General features: G+C 45.2%; 1 protein-coding gene across 9 annotated transcripts in view; it reads left to right on the top strand.

Annotated features, from left to right (window-relative positions):
- Positions 1–22,350, top strand: part of apbb2b (amyloid beta (A4) precursor protein-binding, family B, member 2b) — a 107,190-nt gene that overhangs the window by 14,633 nt on the left and 70,207 nt on the right. For 6 of the 9 annotated variants that reach the window (XM_064344395.1, XM_064344394.1, XM_064344386.1 and 3 more), the window contains exons 2-4: positions 3,288–3,376; positions 18,781–18,896; positions 21,949–22,026. In XM_064344395.1, coding sequence (XP_064200465.1) covers positions 22,008–22,026 — 19 coding nt within the window. In that variant the 5' untranslated portion in view covers positions 3,288–3,376; positions 18,781–18,896; positions 21,949–22,007. Of the gene's footprint in view, positions 1–3,287; positions 3,377–14,450; positions 14,473–18,780; positions 18,897–21,948; positions 22,027–22,350 lie in introns of those variants that run through there. The other 3 variants (XM_064344392.1, XM_064344393.1, XM_064344391.1) reach the window with 3 other exon arrangements.

Genomic DNA, 22,350 nt, shown 5'->3' with positions numbered 1-22,350 from the left:
CCTTATCTCTGGTTGGCCCATCACACACACATACACACACACACACACACGCACATGCACGTGCGCGCACACTCACGCAAGCATGGCTGAGCGAAAAGGTCAAGCGATTGGAAGCAGACCTGCGGGGGGAGGAATGCATTATTAATCGACCTGCGCGTAGTCCGTCATTACGCGTCTGTCAATCACCGGGCTCCCCATTTATGTACGCGTGATTGAGAGGTATTAGTGCACAGTCAACCGCGCTAATCCTGTAGCGGCGAAGCACTGTGGCATTTAGCAGCCGTGCTCCCCGCTCCATGGCAAGTGAAGGCCAACGCGATTAATTGAATTGCACACAAAAGGGAGTGCGGCGCTCCTTAAAAGGCGACCCCGGACTTTCCGGAGCCTGCACCTTTTAGGTGTGTGACAAGACAAGTCAAGACTTAGCCGGTCATTACCATTCGTTTCAGTTCGGAGGCAGAATCCGACAGTCTGGACAGATTCTTTGCTGACAGGCAAGCGTGATGGAATGGTGAGCTCTCAGCGCTGTGGCAACAGGCTGACTGGAGCCCTTGTGGATTTGAAACCCGTGGATTTTCTGAACATTTATCAGTGCTCCTCAGTTTGTCTGCCTGCTATGTTTTTTGGGTGGGAGGAATCGTGAGGAAACCCGGTTGGCTTAAACCCACGCTATGAAACGGATGGGCTTCTGTCACCTCGGCTACGGGGACCCTGTCTTAGTTTTGCGCATTCGTAAAATCCTGAAGGAATGGCTTTCGGAGGCTTCGCTCCATCACACGCCTGCGAACGACTTCCCCGATTTAAGCCGAGGAGCGTTAAAGGGACGCAAAGTCGAAATTAGAAGGTGTTTCATTAGCAGGGCGTAATAATACTCGTGCGGCTTGTCATGCAGCCTTTCACGCTGATGAAATGCTCCGCGTGACCCGGATGCTGTGAATCGGGGGACCGCTCTTGAGATGTGAGAAGACAGGGTGACATGCATTGAGGTGATGAAAACCCCCGCCACTTGGATTTATCGCCTAGACTGTAGAATGTTCTGGAGGTTGCGTTCCTGTTCCCCGCAGAATTCTGTCGGTTTAAGCTAGGTGGTAGCAGTTTAGCGCCCACCCATCCTGGTACTTGTTAATTCAGCGCGCCGCGTGCACAGCTGTTCTATCCTCAAGGACCGTGGCTGTTATTGAAGTGGTAAATAATTAGATGGCCCATTGACACACAGTCAAATCCAAACTCTGAACAGTAATCTATTTGTATTTTAAAACTCATGGAAATTTTTTTCTTTTTTTTCTTTTCTCCTCTTTTCCCCCTTTACTGTCTCAGTCATCATATCAGCATAGCATCCTCAATCAGGTATTACCTCCTCGTGTCAACTAAATGTGGGTCTTAAAACACGTGTAAGACTTTTTTTTTTTTTGAAAAAATGGCTTATGTTAATGCAGCTGAAGTCACTTAGAAGTTCTGCAGAGAAAGTCTAGAAACACTCTGAGTTGAACTTCAGGGAAAGTGTTCAGCCGGACATACAAGGAGGCTCGCGGGGGCCGATTTATGTGCGTCTGTTGTGAAGGGGCCAATCAAAGCCCCAACAGCCAAACTCAGCGTTTCTCCTGCGTAGCGGAGATAGCACCGCTGCGATAAGACTGCTGAACTTGCGATTTCGCAAGGACAACAGGACTGCCTTGTTGCCCGCACCTCATCCAACCGAAATCCTTTGCCCGGGTTGCTGATTTCCTCGGTGCCTTTTAAAGAGAGTGATGGCTCCTTGGAGACGGGCAATCCTCCGAACGCTCGGTCCCTTCCCGGCTTCTCTCTCCCCCTCTCTTCTTCTTCCTCTACCTCTCTCTCTCTCCCCCTCTCTTCTTCTTCCTCTACCTCTCTCTCTCTCCCCCTCTCTCCCTCTCTCCCTCTCCCCCTCTCTCTTCCTCTTGCTGTGCCACTGTCTCTCTTCCTCTCTCTCTTCCCCTCTCCCTCTCTTCCCCTCTCCCTCTCTCTCTCTCCCCTCCCCTCTCCCCTCTCTCCTTCTCCCTCTACCTCCCTCTCTCTCTCTCTCTCCCTCTCCCTCTCCCACTGTCTCTCTCTTCCTCTCTCTCCCCCTCTCCCTCTCTCTCTCTCCCTCTCACTCTCTCTAGCCCTCTCCCTCTCTCTTTCTCTCTCTCCCTCTCTCTCTTTCTGCATTCTGCCAGCAGCCTCCGCTTCGCCCGTGCAGACAGCGAAGCTGTAAACGGGGAAAGGCTCCGATGGGCTCCTAATTGTCTCTGGCAGCTCTCCTTATCTCCCCGACTCTCCCTCATTCTCAGTCCGCCCACAGGCCTCCGCCGCCACGCTCCTAATGGAAAACTTTAATTAGCAGGTGCCTGGCCCGGGCCCATCGTGCCAGTGACTAATGCGAGGAAGAGGAATTTTGAGTCCGCCCGCTCGCCAGGCCCGCCGATGCAGTGAACCGCCCGTCCCCGATACGAGAACGCGTCCGTCTGATCCCCAGCTGTGCCGCACGTGGCTGGATTTCTTTTCCAGTTTTTATGCAATAATGTGTTCAGTAAAAAATGAACTCAGTTTATGAGGGTGCATTGTGTTCCATCAGAGTTGATTTGAATACTGAGCATTTCGCTTTTCAGTTTTGGCCTATGCAGTTTAGTTATATATTCTATATATATATATATATATATATATATATGCTACCTAGCAGACACTTTTATCCAAAGTGACATACGGTATATGAATTCATATATTTTTCAGTATATGTGGTTCCCTGGGTTCAAACCTTTGCGTTGCTAGTGCGGTGCTCTACCAGCTGAACCATAGACCTACAGTCCAACCTCAGTGGAAGCTAGAATTGTGCGGAGGCAAAGTGTGAAAGCAGGCCCTTGAGGTGGGCTCATCGCTGTTGGTTCAGAGACGTTTGCCCTTTCCTTCCGTTGCCACCTGGCCTTGTGGTGCGAAACGTTTCGGAATGTCTCGACATCTCGTTCTCCTTGGTTGACCTTGCGATCGTGCAACATTTCTGGCTAGTGTAGTTTGAATATGTTCACGTACTTGTGGGCTCTATCTGGTGGTGATATAGGTGCTTATGGCCTGTAACGGTGCTGCAGTGGTATTCATTACTGTAGCTGTGTGTGCATTCTGTTCTATAGCCTAGTTTTTGTTGCCTATTCCTCTTGGTAGAATGTAATTATTTGCTCACACAAAGATCACTCACAGTCTTATTGTATTGTATTATTGTATATGTATTGGGCTTTTTGTAAGTTCTGAGTTTGTTAATAGACTAACTATACATTTCTTCTGCTTTTCTTAAGGTTGAAGCTGTTGCCTGAAAGGTGGACCCAACCTAGCTGATGTGAAGGCATTTCTCTACAGTGTGGAAGTGGCTATAGACTTCCAAAAGGTAGTTATCCTGAGCTCTTGTTATTTCCTTTCACTGTGAGCTGTGTCTGCCTTTTAGACCATGTATTCTACAGTAGTGCAAGGTTTAGTACCTTGTTTTAGCAAAATTACACTGTTTCTTTCATCCACAAAATAATCATCCACTTTGCTTTCCCAAGTAGGCCCGTATGACTTGCGCCACAGAGTATAGTTTTATATTTCTGTTGCTCCGTCAAACTCCTCTCACATGTTCTTTCCCACAATTCCTGTGAGGAGGAAATACCAGAACCTAATGATATCGGTTGCCCGCATGCAAACGGCAACAGAGTACTGTGTGGATGTGTCCAAAAACAGAAGCTGTGAAGTGAACGCCTAAATGACTGGGTTTGGACTGAGGAGAGTGTTTTGGGAGTGTAGTTGAGATTCCATATGCATTCCTTTGGGTTGGGCGTGCTGTGAGGGCCGTTATCCGGCCCTGTCCCAGCCCCTGACCCCACCCCCCCCCACCCCCGCGGAGTAACGTCCGCTGTGCACTTCCCCCTCATAGCGGCTTTAGCGGGAAACGCGCTCGCCGCTCGGTGTCATGTACCGTGGGAGACAGCCCGCTCGGTCAGTTCCACCCAGCTCTGAATTATTGCTGAGCTGCCTGTGTTCGTTGCGTAAATGGTTTGGTGTGTGTGTGCGTGTGCGTGTGTTTGTGTGCACATGCTTGTGCAAGTTTGAGAGTGTGTGAGTTTGTGTGTCTGTCTGTGTGCATGTGTTGTATGTGCCTGTGTGTATGTAGCCTATATGTTTCTTAGGTTGTGTGTATATCCCTGTCTGTGTGTGTCTCTCTGTATATGTGTGTGTGTGTGTTTTACAGTGACTCCTCCTTCAGGCCAATCTGTTCCCCTTGCAGTTGTTATTTCCCTCTGCGGACAGAACGGTGCTGGACGCAGAGAGAGTTTGATTGTTATTCCAGATCCTGCCCGGCCCGGGCTATTGTTCTGTCCTCGCGGTGGTCGGGCCTCTTTTGTCTGCATGCTCGTACTCCGCCAGCACAATGGGAAGCCAGTCCTCCGTCTCTGGAAAGTTCTTTGCCTGGATATAGCCAGTGGTTAAAGATCTGGAAGGATTTGAAAGGAATGTAGAGTATGGTTTTGGAACTGTTTGCCCGTGCTTCCATTGTAAACATTTCATGCTTTAAAAGCATTTTACCGGCTGTTCCTGAAAAATCTGTGCGAGTGACATGTACTTTATGGGGTTTTGTTTCCACCGTAAGTTTTTAAATGGAAGATAAGCTGGCTGACATTAGAGACTGATTGTCGGAAACGTGGTGTTTTTGCGTGTCCCTTGGCTGTTGTCCACGGTCTTCTCCGGGCAAGCTTAACGTTGGGAGACCACAAGCTGTGGACAAGGCCAACAAAAGCCAGATCTCTCTCTTTTCGAGTGTAAGTCTGGAAGATTTTGCCGCGGGTTCCACACTGTTATGAAAATTCAGAAAAAGCCTTGAGATCGCACTGTGGGCCAATATTCTTTGTCTGGCGCTCTGGAATTGCGTCCAGAAAGCAGTGATTGGGACAGGACTCACAGACCTTGGCTGAAAGAGGCGTACAGAAACGCTTGAGTCTTGTCCCACCTCGAACGCCATTGAGAAACAGCTGAGCTCTATCTCCAGTCTCAGGGGAGATGACGCAACTCTGAAATCGGTTGACCAGTGAACAGTGCGACCACTCCCAACTGTATCCTCTTACAGCCAAAGTCTACATGTCTGAATATTTTATTCTTACTTTTTTTCTTGTCAGTAATTTTCTTAGAAATTAAAATTAAATGTTTTTTTTGACTCGCTGAACAGTTGCACGTGGGCTTTGTAAGCTGATTCCTTTGGAGTGTTTTTGCTCCATATGTTGGATCTAATTGCTTCTCTTAGGGATGAGAATTTTAAGTTGTAGAAAATTAATGCCCATTTTGTGTGTGCTCGTGTTAAAGGGTAATCTTTAGCAAGAGAACTAAAGAGAATGTCTTTGGAGGACAATCCTCGTAGCTGTGTGTGTTTTTTTTTTTTTGTTTGTTTTTTTGTCTCTTCCGGAACCTTCCGCATAAGGCGTAGGGCTGCGCATGCAGCTGCGGGACCTCGTTGCGGTCTGGCGAGAGCAGTGCAGTTTTATTTCGGCCCGCTCCGGCTCGGCTCCAGCTCAGCTGGATCTTTCTTCTGGGAAGAGCCAGCCTCGCAGGCGAACTGCCCCTCTGCCAAGCGTCTGTCACGGCCACCTGATGGATGGAGTCTGTGCGCGTCCTCCTGTCCCCTTCGGAGCTGTGTGTGTGTGTGTGTGTGCGCGTACGTGTGTGCGCATGTGTGTGCTCTGTGTGTGACTGTGTATCTGTGTATCTTTATGTGTGTGTGTGTGTGTGTATGTGTGTGTGTGTGTGCTCTGTGTGTGTCTGTGTATCGTGTGTGTGTGTGTGGTGTGTGTGCTCTGTGTGTGTCTGTGTATCTGTATCTTATGTGTGTGTGTGTGTGTGTGTGTGTATGTGTGTGGGTGTGTTCGTGTGTGTGTGACAGAGAGAGAGAGACATCTCTGAAACAAAAATGCCCAGTCATCCTGATGACACAGTGCATGTCTGTTTTGTCTGTGTGAGTGTGTGCCTGTCTCAGTGTGTGTGCGTCTACAGTACATCATGGACGTGTTCGTCTCAAATTCGAGAGACCCCAACCCCCCCCTCCCCCTTGGAACACATTTGATGTTAAATTAAATCAGTGGGTCAGCCTCTAACTCTGAGGGGTTTATTTTTGTTGCACAACTTATTTGCAGAGGGGATACGGTGTCAGCAGACGGCTATTTTTGACTGGAGTGCATGACTTGTGGAGATGGCTTGATAGGCCGAAAGGAAGCCGGTCTGTTTTCATAAGGAAAGACACAGAAGCACGCTTATGAGGCACACTGCGGCACTGTGCTGCCATTATCTGTGCTGCCGTGTCCTGTAACGCTCCATGTCAGCATAGCCTGTGCTTTGCTGTGGACTGAAGGAACTCAGTATTTTGTAAAGGGGTACAACATTGCTTCTCTTTTATGATACGGTTATGCTAAATTAATGGTTTGGCAGGCTTGGCTGAAACGGTTTTCCGTGGAGACCCGGTTTTGGAGACACAGGGGCCAGCCAGCTGTAAGCCATTTTCTCTGCATGTTTTCTTTTGGGGGTGGTGGGGTTGAGGGGAGTGGGGGGGGGGGGGAGGAGGTGGTGGTGAACATAAATCGGGTTCAGATTCCAGATTTGGAACTGGCTGCCGTGCAAAACATTTGCATTACGTTCAGGTGAAATACTGTGACTTGACTGAATGGACCCGCTCAGCCGGAGAACCAAGGCATTCATTCTTGGTCAAAGGCTGTTGTTTTAACAGTTGTTTGGTTTTTGGTTGGGGGAAAAAAAAAAAAAGTTTTACTCCTACCTTGTGACTGCTCATGTCTGTTCCTCAGAGAGCTCTCACGTGACCGACCCGAATTTAGGATTTGCATATATAGGTCAGGTCTCGTGTCCTACTCTTTTTTTCCCCATTCATCATTACTGACAGGAGGAGACGGAGGGTGCCGTATGCAATCCGGAGTACCGTACCCTAATTGGAGGGAGAGTGCGGCGGAGGAGCTGAAAATAGCCGATCGGACGTCCCCCTGCTTTATAACGCATTCACGGCGAATTAGGTGAAACTGACGCCACGTCTCGCTGTTTTATTTCTCTTTATGTGCCACCGTAGTGCAGCATTGCAGTCCTTTTTTATGGCTCCTGCAGGTTTTTTTTCTAGCTGCGTTTCAAATGACTTGGCCCCTCTCCTCTCGCTGGCCGAGGAGGTTGAGTTTGTCCAATTAAGTTAAATCAAGCGGCTGGATCTGGCGGTTTTCAGGTGTCTGGCTGGAACAGAAGCCCGCGAGGCACTGCAGTCCTCCAGAACCAGGGGTTAGAAGGAGGAAGTCCTTGTTTAATGTTTTTGCGCGGGTCGGTAATTGAAAAATTCTGTTTCAAAATTACGCGTGACATTAGCATTACAGAATGGGTTTGTTGAAGTGTGAAATGTAACGGCGGGAAGGTTTTATTCTGGGCGAGCTGCTTGCTTTTCGGCGGTCGCTGACCGCGGAGCGAGTTCCTCGGGTTTGGAACCCTCAACCCTCGACCGCACCGCATGATGGAAAATTTCGTTAGCATGGAGGTTTTAACGGAGTGTGTGACACTGGGACCGGTTTGTCAGGTGCAAGGGGGGGGGGTCCCGTTTGTCATCTTGCAGATTTGCCAAGCGAGTGTGATTCATCCTGCCCAACGCGAGAGGGAAGTGCCCTGATTGGCAGTGAGGACATGGCCTTAACACAGAGAGCGATGGTTCATGTCACCACGGTAACAGAGCTGGCATTGCTCATACTGGACAAGTAGCAGCTTGTAAATATAGCCTCTCTGTTGTTTGGACAGCGTTCTGGAATCTGAGCAGAAATGTATTCCTCTTAATAAGCACCCCAGTAGTACAGGGTTCTGACAGATAAGTGAAACAGATTTTTTCTATTTTTTTCTATAGTATGTTCATACGTTGCAGCATGTGCTTAGAGAATGAAGCTGAACTAAATCTGAACTTGAATAGATTTGAAGATAAAGTGCTGTGTTCACGGTGGAGCAACTTCCCCAAAATTGTTATCCATTATTTGGGTTCCAGGAAGCAGGGAAACTCAGAATCACAAACGTAGTGTGTTTAAGTGTTTTAGAAAGGCAGTAGAATTTCGTCATAAAACACTTTACTTCGCTCGTTGCTGCTGCATTAGTCATTGTTTTTGTGTTAAACTGGCAGGCACATGTGGTTGGCTACTCATTGCCACACTCACCATTCCTGACCACAGAAAGGAAGGCCTTATATTATGGCCTGGTCTTGCGGTCATCGGATTAAACAAACACCAGAGTGGTAAAGTAAACCAAGAACGGTTCTTTGGGTTTTAAAGAGGCTAGTGACAGCACTCTTAGAGGGAAACTGTTTTATTTCCGCATTAATGGAACAATGGTATTTCACTCCTGTCCAAACTGCACTGGTACAGGAAAGAGACTGATTAATAATAACAGAGATAACCTATCAGTAACAAAGAGATGTCAGAATACATTTTATAAAGAAAGCTTTACCCCTGCGTGGTTAAGTAAGAAGAGTTCCTGTGAAGACGGGTGCTAATGGAGCATTCTCAAGAATACTATCACTTGATTGTGGTTGTCATGCGCATGCTCTGTTGTGATAGGGAGAAGGCCATCTTGCCAATGATTAATAAGCTTGGGTGATTGTGGAGCATTATTGGTAAATCACCCGTTTTAAAGAGACACAGCGTTCCTTTATGAACCCACACCTTTACATGTGTACATTAAGAAGCTGCAGATGGGTATGGTTTCCTATCAATAAAAACAAGTGTCTGCTTTCTGCAACGTCAGCCACCCGGCCCTGTGTTATCTTATAAATGTTTACATTGCATTAATGTTGACCAGGGGTGTCGGTGCCAGACTCCATCCTTGTAGGACCGCAGTCTCTTTTTGGTATGTCTCAGCAATCAAGTGACTCATTGACGTCGTTAATTGACTAACGATCTTGTTTTCATGTTGCGCATGTCCTTCCAATTGAAAGGAAGCCACAGAAATATGCAGGCAACGTGGCCCTCAGAACTGACAGCAGTGTTGTTGACGATTAATCCGAGCCATTTCTGTTTCGCGGCTCCAGTGACCGCCTCCATTTTTGTTTTCGGGTCATTAGGTAAGTCAGCAACACCATCCGTAACAATGGCGATCCCATAATCCTTCAGTTTCCAAACGCTCGCGGCTGGGCGTGTCAGAGCTCACGGAAGACCTTCACCCAGAGCCGGGGTCAGCACGCGCTTGAAAAACAACAAACACCTCTGCTAATTAGGTTTGCTTTTCATTTAGTCTTTACTGGCCGTGGCGGAGGCAGACGTCCAGCCTCCTGTTTTATTGTTTCCTTTCCAGGTTAGCGAGTTCTCGGTGATATGTGTCTTTGACCTCCCTCCCCACAGCCCGAGGCGTCTCCCAGCTTGAGCCGGTTCTGCTTGCTGTGCCCCGCAACGCTGGCTCCAGATTCACTGTCCCTGGAAGCCTTGTAGAATATTCTCATTATGATTCTGCATGCCACAGTTATTTGACAACACTGGGGGAGAAAGGCTCTGTGGAATAAACCTAATTTTTTTTCTTCAATTTGCTATACCTATATTTATTTGGTTCGCTTCTTCTTTTTGCAAACCTTACAATTTTCAATTCAGGACCTAAAAATAGAAGTGAAAATTTTCAAACGCCTGCTACTGGTCCTGTCTTACAGGCAGCATAGCTGGCTACCAAAATGGTGGGAAAGAATGAAAGAGCGGGTCTGTTTCCACAGCTGCGTGAAGGAGGACCGAGAATCTGTCATGCCTGGTTAATGATTCTTGGCTGAGAGGACATTTCCCAGGTTGCTCTCATTCCATTGTTTGGTCTCTTATCTCTGAGGCCTACACCTTGTGAGCATTTGTGTCTGTTCAAATACAGGATGCATCCGCAGGGACTGAACCAGAGCTCCTGCTGTGGGTACCCTGTTTCGATGTAGCGCGTTGGTCGGTAAACTGGACTTGAAAATGGAAGCTGTCAGAATTAATCCCGTGAGCTACATGATCACATACCCCTAACAAAGCGCATAACCTGCATTACCTCAGCAAATATCTTGCTGCATAAGTGGGCATCATGCGTGGAGATCATGCACCATTGTGCAACAAGCTTCCTGCAAAAACACAATGTCTGTAATGAGAATCAGTGAAGATAGGGGACCCAGAGTACAGATAAGGGAAACAGGTCTGCTGAACAGTGTTTCTGCTGGGAGAAGAGTGCTCTTACAGAGGAATACTTTGTGCTTGTATGTACATGCTGGTGTGTTGCTGCAGGTCCTCAGCCACAATGCGGTTATGTCGCTTAGCAAGTGTCAGTCTGGATAATTGCCAGTAAACAGAAACACATAGAGAGGGATTCTCTAGATTTTTAAAGCAGCGAGCACTTCTGTTTCTCTGTATATGTACTGTATACTGTATGTACGTATGAAAGCTCTTTCGTTAAAGATGCTCCCAGAAGTCCCCTCAGGTGTGTAATTGCTGGCGCAACGGGTGGCAGAAGCAGAGCCGTTGCCACCCGCTGGGTTGCCTGCTGTATTCGCTGTGGTCACCTGTATAGGTGAAGCCGCTTGATTGGCTGCGTTGTGCACCTGTCAAAACTACTTTGTCGCTGGAATGACAGGTACAAAAAACTAAACAAACAGAATAGCCTTTCCGCGGGACGGGTGTCAGAACCATCGCTTCGAGTGGGTGAGAAATGTCGACTTTGCAAATGGTGGAAAAAAAGGCAAAATGGCATAGCTTAATACCTTTGTGATTTTATGCGCAATAACAGCTTGTGATAAATCAGCACCGCATAGTATTTTATTGGTCTGTGGAAGTGTCAGTTTAACTGTATTTTAACATGATGAGACAGAGGCCACTTGAGTCTTTTCTCGCCCGAGAGAGCTCGTTTTGCTTCGCTACATGCTTAACGTTCCGTCTGCAAGAATTAATCTGGAGGAGGAATGCGTACCTAGCGCATGCAGTGATTTTAGGCCGGGGGCTCTGAACAGGTGCTACACGCGTGTTACCTCACCCCTCTCAGTTACTTGTCAGTGTAAAAGTGTTCTCAGTTCTCAGGAGTCAGGAATTCAGGCGAAATTATGTCAGGGCAGATGTTCCTCACTTTGTTATTTCTATCATCTAGCATTTGTAGATCTCACTTTAGATCCCGGATACTCAAATCTGGCCCTCGAGGCCAGTAGTACTGCTTCCTGTCTTTTTGTACTTGATTGATGTTTGAACGTGATTGGTCAGAAATTACACTCACCTGGTGCGCCTGGTCTAAATCTGTCCCTGATTAGAGAAGTGAAAAGCAGCAGCAGCACTGCTGGCCTCGGGGGCTAGATTTGTGCATCACTGCTGCGGATCTTACAGGTGCCCTAGTGAATAAATTTAGGATTTTCCGACGTGCGCCCACAAACATAACACGATTCGCTTGTCATCATGATGTAGTGTGGGCTTGAAGCATGTGGTATGTTCACCATAGCAATGAACTGGTAGAAGGCAGTGCTAACTGGCGATGTGTCGCAAAATTTGGCAACCACGACTCCGAAGTTCCACGCAGAGATAAAATGAATTCCCCAAATTCCCCTTCGGCTTCTCGCTCCCTACTATGTCACATCTGCCCTGCCAAAATATACGTCTTAATCCCTGGTGTCTTGTCTTCATTTCTGACTGTTGTTATTAGCTATTGAACTATGGGAGATGTGCTATAAATTAGGAGGGTGGTTGTTTTCTACACTATGAAATAGTAGGGGGCATATAATTCTCACTGTAGGATCCATTTATTTAAAATACAGTATTGTTGGGAGAAATCAGCCACCGTCTAGCGTTATTTATTTTCATCGCGTGCCCATAAAGCAGTGCCTTAGATATGGGATTAAGTTTTGAAGTGCTTTATTGGGCTTTTGTTTTCATTAATGTGGGCTGCCAGTGTGGGGTTTCATGAGGACATTTGGTGGTTCACACAGAGCTTTGCAAACGTGGCCCTCTGCATTTGATAACGGCATGATTAAAACTGACTTTACTGCTGCTTTGGGCGGGCATAGTAAAAGAAAGACAAAGGCACCTTAACCAGGTGTGCAATGAGAATGAACTAGGACTGAATTGCTGTCTGGTGGGTCTCATGACTTAATAACTACTAATATTTCATCTTTAATAATTAAGTTAAAAGCCTACAGAGAGCAAGGAGGAAAAGTGCTGCATAAGGGCAGCTTAGAGAGTGTATTGGTGTGCATTTAGGCCAGTGGTTCCCAACCCTGTTCCTGAAGAACTATTGACTTATAGGTTTTCAGTCCAATCCTAACAAAGCGCACTTCATTCAACAGCTAAAGATCTCCTCAAGCTGCTATTTAGTTAGACTCAGGTGTGCCAAATTAGGGTTGAAATGAAAACCTATGGGGTGGTAGATCTCCAGGAACATGGAACCACTGATTTAGTCTGACAACCTGATGGTTGCTGGTTCGAACTTGTGCTGTGGCACAGATTTTAGCTGTTGAGCAAAGCACCCGAGTTGCTTCAGTGAATAACAGATCATGTGAGTGGGTAATAAATTAAATATTGGGTTCATATTCCACTGCTGATAAGAGCGTGTGTAAACACATATAGTAATATAATGACGACCGTGTTAGCTACTGGATAATTTTTTTTTTGTTTTGGCTGATTTTGACAGCAGTTTATATGTATGTAACAGATTTTTGGGGTTGCTCACAGTAAGTGTGAGGGAGGATGGTATAGTGCCTATTTGAATACAGGACTGCAAACACATGACTGTTTCACACCGTGCGTCAGCAGGACTGTTTCCGTTGAGTTTTCTGGCGAATGAATGCAGTGTAATTCTGCAGTGTAATTATTAATTGATCCAGATATTATTCTGATATGTATTTTGATATCTAACCTCACGGTCATCAGTTTTCCTTGTGTCATCTGAATCATGTAATGCTATTCTGTGAATAATTGCGCTGCATTAATTATTTATCTTGGCTTTGGAAAACTTGAAAAACTATGTCTGTATGTATCGGTTGTACACAGGATGTATGAATTGAATCTTATAAATGTCTTGACAGAAGATATTTACTGGATTATGGTGCTTGAATTATAGCTCATCCTCTGCAGATGCGTGCACACCTTTTGTTATTTGGTTATTGTGGGTTTGCTGACACTTGGGAATGTCTTTCCCTGGAGAACTTTCATATATAGTTCCAGAAATTTCCACGCGGTTGTGTGGCTGGTGGTTTGGGTTCTGTTTACAGTATGAAGCTGAGAACTCCCACGTGTATGTTCCTTACACACTTCCCCCCACCTGACCACCTCCATGGTGACAGGTCTCTGTGAGCTGTTGCCATGGAGATGGAAGAGCCAAAGTTTGCAGGTGATATTGTGAGCTTGCAGGGACAGCTTACCATGTCTGAATTCATGGCCCATCAGGGTCCTTCTGAACATCATATTTAAAAAATAGCATTGCTGAACATAAAAACGTGGTATTATGAAGCATTAGCCTGAGTGCTTGAACATTACAGTAACTATACAGGTACGTAGAGGATTCATATGGCAAATCATTCATGATTAGATAAAGGTGAAAACTTGAAGTATTGTTGATTAGAGAAATGATTTTAATATTTAATGTAAAAACATAAAATATTAATAATCAGATTCGTTTTTGGAGTGCATTTATGACATACATAATTTTCTAATGAGTTCATTTTGTCAGAACAAGATCATTTTTGACCATGGCTCTTTAACTGTGCGTTTCCATTGATATTCACACTAGTCAAATGAATACATTTATTGTATAGCAGTTGTTTTGACATATTTGAGCACATAAAACCGGGTACACTCTAGCAAAGTAACAGAATAAAAATGCAGTCTGAAATTTAACCAGTGCAATGAGTGTCTGATACGCTCTCTGGCTTAATTTCCTGGTTTGTTATTTACCAAGTGGGTACATTTGAGCACATGCTAGAGTTGCGTGTGTATGCAGGCCAGCTAATTGGATAGGGACCACCCAGGCACAGTCCGTTGGCAGCATATGGAAAAAAGAAACAAAAAAAAACATATATTCTGTCTCGACAAGTTACTGTAGGAGATGGCACACTGTAAGCTCGCAACAAGCCAGATAAAAGCTGGTGAATGACAAAAAACGTGCATATGCAGTATTCATAGTACATCGGTTGCAATCAAGGCCAAAAAGGGCTGGGTGGCCGGGTGGATCTAATTTAGGTGTGTATGCGGTGTCTTACGCTGGCAACCGGCGGGAGCTTAGCTGCTCCCGCCCGTGGCGCTCTCCTCTTTTCGGTGGCGGTGCGAGTGTGGCGGGAGCGGTAGGCGAGGAGCGTCTGGTGCTCCTTTCTGCCAGTCCCTCTCTCTGTCGCTCCCTCCCTCCCTCCCTCCCTCCCTTGGTTGGTATGACGCTGGTGTTGTAGTCACATGATCAGACCTTCCCTCCCTCCTCACATCCACCGTGCGCGCTGGGGTAGCAGCAGCAGAAACGGAGGAGAAGGTGAGTGGGAGCTGCCCATATCCTCTCAGTCCGCCTCTCTCTCTCTCTATCTCTCTCTCCCTATGCTGTGCTCTTCCTCTCTCGCCCTTCGTTCGCTCTTCACTGCGCGCTGTGCAGTTGCACGTCTCTCTCGCTCTTGCCCTCTTGCCTTATCTGTCTCCCCCTCTCTCTCTCGTATCATCTTTCTCTCCCTCTCTCCCCTCCCCCCCCTCCCCCCGTATGCTTCTCTGGGTCCTGCGTAGTTTTCTATCTCTGTTCTGAATAAACAGGCTCGTCTGTTGGTTGGCGCTTCGCGCACCTCCGGGTCCCACCGGGGACTGCTGTCAGGTTTTGGGCCTAGTGCGGGTCTCTCAGTTTTGCCGCCATCTGTTACACCCACTGGGGAAATGGAACTGTCTTTGGGGAGTGAGGGAGATGACGAGGTTGAGATGGAGGAGGAGTAGGTGGAGGTAGAGTAGGTGGAGGAGGAGGAGGAGGAGTGGATCATTTTAGGTTTAGGCCCTGTGTTAATGTCTGTGTGCAATTAACCACTGCTGGACTGGCTATGCATCAGTGGTGATGTGATGATTATTGTACAGTGTGAAAGATGACTCCAGCAATGTCGTATGGTTTATGCATATCTTATTGGCTATTAGGTTTCTTCAAATGCTGCATACTTCCCTGTGCGATTTCAGTGCATTGTTCTCACTTACATCTGCAATATCAGAATGTTGTTCTGTGCAACTTTACCTGTGAGATTTCATCATACAGTACATAAATACCTGTGGGGTTTCAGCACGTTGTACATGCGTACCGATGTGGTTTCAGCACAACATACATGTTTACCTGTGCAGTTTCAGCACGTACTGTACAGACTTGCGTACCTGTGAGATTGAATGCTTTGTGCATACTTCCCTGTGTACAGTTTTAGCATGTTGTACTGTACAGCTTTACCTGCAAGATTTCAGTACGTTGTACAGTTTCATATGACATACTCACGTATCCGTGTGCTTTCAGAACAACATGCATGCTTACCTGTGCAATTTTGGCACCCTGTACTGTACACACTTACCTGTTGGAGTTCTCTGTACTTACCTACACAGTTTCACCACATTGTGCTGTGCACACTTAGCCTACCTCTAGAATTTCAATACATCTTGCTACACACTGTGTAGCAAGATGTTACCTGTGCAATTACCTGTGCAATTATTAAACATGGCACTTATTTTTACTTGGCCAGTAGCCTATATGCTGATTGCATGATGGAGCCGGAAAGGTTTGTGACAGACAGGCAACCGGGTGACAAAGTCGGCAGGACAGCTCCAGAGGACTTTGGTCTACAGGAGGAGCTGGGTTCAACTCCCTTTGGCTTAGGGTCTCTGTACGTCCCGACTGCTAGGGTTTACTCCACACCCTGCTTGAAACCCGCCCCCCTTCTCTTGCGGCTTGGTTGTGGGTTGGATTGTGACAAGTTGATTAATGTCTCATACATATTAACTGTACAGAAACGTGTGGGGTGGGCATTCAGTGTGCTCGGAATCAAAATCCCCACTGCAGACCAGCCGCAGGACGTCCCGGACCGCAGAGAGCGCGATCTGAGAGCCCGCCCCGCCTGAGTCGGCGTTGCGGGACGGCCAGCGCCCGCTCCCAGGGGCTATTTTCAGGGGTTTTCAATATGAAGAGGAGCCAAAACGATTAGGGCAGGCGAGGGAGAAGGGACAGGGGGGGTAGGGGAGGTTTGAAAATAATAATGAAAAAAGATGATGGAAGCAATTTCATAAACCCCACGTCTCCCCTGGGACCTGCAGCCCTCCCCCTCTTGGTAAACAGAGACAGTACACACAGTTCTGCATAGCTTTTAGTGTCTGTGAGGCAACGGGTCAGGACAGTCTGCAAAACTATTTAACCTCAGTTCTCAAGAAAGTTACTGTTTATTTCCCATTATGGCCGTGCAGTTAATTCTTATGTGAATAATGTGAGCAAAATTCATTGATTTGCTTTTCGTAGATGTCGATGCTATCGGATTAGCTTGGTAACTTTCCCGACTGCAGCATATCTGTTGTAGGTGGGTGCGGTGGGCGGGGGGGGTTAGCAGAAGGAGAGCTTTGGGATGAGAGAGAAGAGACAACAGCAGGAGGATGATGGAGCAAGATGATCATATTATTGTGTCACGTGTACAGCACAGAAAGCTTGGGTTTTTGAGCTTAGAGAGCTGTGGGCAGTGCCAGATAGCTATGCTAACGTGCCGCTACATGCCTCACCAAACTACTGTGTATCACACCATGTAATAGTCAGGGCATGGCCAAACATTCTTATCAATCTACACGTTTCTGTCGCCCTCAAACCACTCCCTAAGTCTTTGCAGCCCGGTGACAAGTATGCTGTTCATTTACAGACGACAGCTCCTTGAAAGATTGCCCTTCATAAGAGAATAGAAAGGTCCGGTCAATCGAATGTTCACAGCTTGCATTTTTGAGGACAATGTGATTTTAGAGATACAAAAGTGCTTGTGTGAGTGGTTCACCCTGTAATGCTGAGATCAGTGGAAGTGGGAGGCCATCTTGGATGCCCTCTGAGATAAGTGGATGACCTGAGTCCTTCTTTTTTGCATAAATATGTTTTTTTCTTTGTGGATTTGTTGGGTAGACAAAATGATACGGAGGCCGCAGCTGTTGTTTTCAGAGATTTTAAGAAGGTCATTCTTCGTGGGGAAATTCATGAAGGCTAAATTGTGGCTGAGTTCAGACTGTTGGCCTCCCATATTCTTTTTCTACATAAAATAATCACCTGACTGAAATCCTATTGTTCATTTTGGATAGGTTTTAATGTATTTTCAGAATTGTTGCAATCTAACCAACTTGTATTGCATGACGTTTCTTGTCAGAAAGTGTTGATCATAATTTGTAACTTGCTTCTAATATTGTTCTTTCCTCTTTCTAATTTTACCACTTCAAATGCAAGAAGCTAACTTTTAAATCCAGCATCAGATTTGAGGATCAGGATCAGATTTGTGAATCTGTATATCTGGTCTGTGTACTTGGATGCGAGGCAGCCTTGTGAAGGCTCTTGCTGGCATGGGGAAAACGGGCCAGCAGCCATTTCCTGCGTTTCTGAATTTTAGAATTATGATTTGAAGCTCCGCCTTCATCAATATGGCTTTCATCGTGTTGGTCTTCTGATCATCTAAGCGTAGACCGAGGGTAAAACATCCCTCCGTAATATGACAGCAAATCACTACTAATTTAACTTGTACAACTGCAGCTGTATATTATGCGTACGCCCCATAATGTTTTGGGTTGTCCTTTTTATTCATCCTTTAATTTCAATGGTGGATTCAGCCTGTCTTCATCCATGTTGTTTCAGCCTGACAGGAATTGCATTTCCACTGAAGAAGCACGTCAATTTGCAGGTCACAAGGTCAAGACCACGGAGGTTCCTAATACTTTTTTTTCACGCTTTCTTTTATCAATTGCGAGCAAATATATATGGCTTTGGATTAAAGCTGTCACGAGTGTTCTACGGGCCATTCCCCTTTACTGTATGTGCTATCAATTCCCTGGTTTCTACATCGAAGGCCAGGGCCACAGACTCCCAATAGGCTTCCTTACGATGGGACTATAACTTAGCTGCTTCTGCATGGATTTCACTGTAGTTTTTACATGGTTTTTCTCCTCTCTGTTCCTTCCGAACCACGCGGATATTCCTACTGGTATCACGGCGTACATGGTGGTCAGTGAGGCACATTCGTTTATGAAATATTTATTGTGATTCATCGAGTTCATGTTCTTTGGCTGGTAACCTGGTCTGTTATTCTTTCTTGTAGCTGTTTTACTAAAAGATGACTTCTTGAGTTGTCCACCTTCCCCAACTCTAAAAAAATATATTTGTTTCCTGCAATTGGTCGGCTGCTATGAACCGGCATTACAGTGTATTACACACATTACATATTTATGTTATATTGTCAAAATTGCACCAACCTGGTAATAACATGACACTTTTGATACAGGTGGCTATCAGGTCATCCACCAAGGGTGGCCACATATTGAAAGTTTCCCATCTAGCCACTGCAGTTCTCATTACACTTTGGTTTCTGCAGAGGTTTGGGCTAAAGTATGGCACTCGAGAGTGCATTTCAATTTGAGTCCAACACCCTATCCACTGCACTTACGCATGGGCATTAATGAAAAGCTGAATAATTGATGTCTTTTTATTCGTTCCCGTTGGTCACCTAATTTCCATTTTAATGAGAAAGCTGCTGCCGTTAGTCGAAATCTCCTCCTCTGTTCTGTTTTACTCATTAAAGAGAGTTTATGTGTTTTTTCCTGTCAGAAAGAGGAAGCACCCCCCTTTGTAAGGACCACAGTGGCGGGAGGGATTGTGATGTACTGAAGTTCCCAATATGGGCAGACGCCACCCTGGAGAATTGTATCCCTTTGATAACTCAGGTATGTACAGGACATGGTCCTCTGCTTCCTGGTTGCTTTGCCTCTATATATTGCAACTTTTGGAGTAAGAATGTTTCTTATACTGAAACTTTTTCAAGATTTTGGATGCACCATATTTTGCATTGATGAGAGAATGGTTGCAACTTTTGCTTGTGTCCGGAGATTTTAAATAGATACTGGTGACTACCAGACAATAGTATATCAATAAAATATGGTGTGGTGAGTGACATATTTAGACTGGAGAGGAAAATGTCTATCTCTGTATTCATTTTTATCTATCTCTGTACTCAAGTATTCTTGCTATACCACCTAACTACTGTTTGCCCCTCCTACTCGTGAGGTGATGGCATTGGAAAGGTGCAAAAGAGTTACAATACAAAGTACAGACATTCAAACATGACTCACATCAACATACTTAGTACAGTATGAGAGTTTAAATGGTATGGAAAGAATAAAAAGAATGATAAAGGGGAAATATTGGTACAGTAATTTAGAACAGGGGATACACGGACTGTCCCTTCAGATTAATTGAGCTATTAAATCATTAGGTGGGTGGGGTGTGGGGACGATTTATTGTGCCGTCATTAAAATTCACTTTGGCTCCACATCATTTGTTTCAAAGAATTTAAAGGGGAGGTTACAGGAAAAAGCAATGTGACTCTTGGGGCTATGTAATCACAAGATCTTGGCTTATCATTTTTGTATAGTTTAATAGTTGTATAGTTAATGGTCTTACGATGAGTGCCTTTCTGAGCTAACTGGAAGGCCCCTATGACAGCTGCTGTAATGTGTAACATTTGATTTTAACTGCTTCATAACGTAGTGATCCTTGGTTTTAAAAGGGGGTGAATGTTTTATGAAGGCCTCATAAAGTTCGGTTTCATTTAAAATGTTGCCATTTATGTTTTCCAAAGCATGTGAAATTCAGGGCAACTTCTTCTGCCTCTATGCGAGGAACTGCTGTGAAGAAGATGGAGGCTCACAATTTTAATGTGTTGAACAGCATCTCAAACTCTGTCTGAACTTACGCTCAGGCCTGTGCTTCAGAACAGACCCCCTCTTGCATTATTTGGCAAACATAGCATATTTGGGTTGCCGTTAAATTTAAGGCCTCAAAAAGCCGCCTTTTTTCTCCGCTGTCTTCGACACTCTGTGGGGAGCAGCAGGTGGATGAGATGCTATGTGTTGGATGAAGAAGGAGAGATTAGCAGGGAGATGAAAGCACTTGTCAGCGCTTGGCTCTTCTCCTGGTGCAGATCAAACAAGGAGACGGTACATAGCGAGCGCTCTGATCAGTCTCATGCACCTTGGGGATTTTTTTTTTGTTCCGTGGTGGAAGACAGGTGCATCAGTTTGAAAGAGAAGAGTAGTTGCTCCCTTTGGTCTGTGCCAGGGTTTTCGTTTTTTGATTCGCGTATCTGAGAGGTGAAAAGTTTATCTCCACCACGGTGAGATATATGACCCATCCCGAAGATCCTGCGTGAGCTTTTTTTTTATACCCTGGCATTCATTAATATTTAATAAACTTGACATGGTATTTCAGTTTCGATGCACAACAGGTTCATAACACAGTTGTAAGTGCCACCCTAACGACACTCATTCAAAAAATGAAAGTTTTCTTCCCCACACGTTCTCAAAACCGTTTGCAGTATGGTCACTATTGATGTTTTATGCCTGCTGTTAAGTCTGCTGTTATATTAGTGGAACTGTGGTTGAAATGAGGTTGAATAAACTCCCCACAGTTATCTTCCTGTACGATTCAGCTGGATGGGGACTAGAGGAAGTGTCCGGAGACAGGTCTGGCTTTGCAGACATAAACAGTTTCGGAGGATGCTCATTATGAATGGACTTGTGAAGGACTGGCCTACTTTTAATAGGCAGAGTGCCACAGACCATTATGACAAAGACTTATGAGAGATGAGATCTGCAGCTTCTTAAATGTGCTCCAGACTTTCTTTAGAATTTTTTTTTCATCTCCTTCCATGGCCATATTTTTAAACGCAGGCCTAGCATACTTGTTGTGGAGAACTTTTCTGTTGCTGTGAAATATATTTTGTGTTACACCAATGAATAATAGAGAGCTTATTTCATATCAGAACAACAATAGTTACATTCATATTTCTCTTGAGTTGACCATTCCAGCAGCTAAAATACATGCACCCTGGTGATTGGATAATTTAAAAGGGATCGTACCTATAGGGAAATTTGTTTTCACTAGCATTCTTTGCTTTATTTGAGAACCTGGATAGGTTATTTTACTCTGTTAGCTAATAATAATGACAGAGGCTATGTGGATGTGTCCCTTCACACAGCTTAACTGATTGAGAAGATTGTCTTTGGGGTTATCAGTGCAAACACTGCAACACGGTCCATTTCTCTTTTCTCTCTTACATTTTGAGATCTCCGGCTCACAACTTAATTCTAAAGTGCTCTCAAGGTAAATATAAGCAAGAAGAAGACCCAATTTGTTAAGATAGCAGGGAGTCTAATTTGTTTCCCCAACCTGACACCTCTTATAAATCTCTTACTTATTCCCTAGTACATTTTGCCCTGTTTTTTCCCATCCAAATGAGTACTCAGAGAACAGAAATACACTTTTATGACTCCTGTGTGAGTAGAAGCCATTAAGTAAGGCAATAAATCATGATTAAAAATCTCATTTATTTGAATAAACACCTTTGAGCCCTGCTACCTATTGAAGGCTGCAAGCGGATAGAAGTATTGATGTGTTTGTATATGCAAATTGATGTAGATTGGCTTAATGACAAATTAGTCTCTTTCTTAGAACTAAGTGTCTTTTCCATTTTTTTGTTCCATTTTCTACCTTCCACTCCATTTTTCTCATGCATGTCAACAGGTTTAGCTGCATAAGTTAGATTATAAATGTTTATTTTCATCTGTACTGTGGAACTAATTTATGGAGACCGCCAGTAAGTACAGATTTGGTACCTACTGAGTGATTCATGCCCTGTGCTGATATACTCTCATTTCCTGTTGATTTGGTCCGGAATGATTTGGTCCTTCTTTGGGTAAAATATTCCCTTCTTTTCAGATTTGTAATTATTGCCCGCCTCTCGTGCTTTGGCCTGCTGACGTCTCCTCCGGTGGTTCATGTCTGAAGTGCTTCCAGGTGAGTCTCATCCCCTCCATTGAACATAAGCGTTGTTCCAATGACCTTCGGTATGCACTTGTTGTACGTCGCTTTGGATAAAAGTGTCTGCCAAATAAACGTAATGCGAATGTAATGTAATAAGACCCACTCACTTATCAGAGGAACAAAAACACTGCACCAGGTGTTAAGTTTTTTTTAAACAATGCTGTGGTGTCTCAAAGATGTAATGTTAATGCAAATGGTTGGAAGACAGAGTGATCATCAAATTCGTAAATACGTTAACCATTGCATAGCACATTCTAGCACATTCATCCTTAGTGCTGTCTGAGCAGGGGATCTGTC

This window comes from Anguilla rostrata, chromosome 7 (assembly GCF_018555375.3).
Source record: "Anguilla rostrata isolate EN2019 chromosome 7, ASM1855537v3, whole genome shotgun sequence".
NCBI classification, from domain to species: Eukaryota; Metazoa; Chordata; class Actinopteri; order Anguilliformes; family Anguillidae; genus Anguilla; species Anguilla rostrata.
This window is presented reverse-complemented; position numbering and strand designations above follow the sequence as displayed.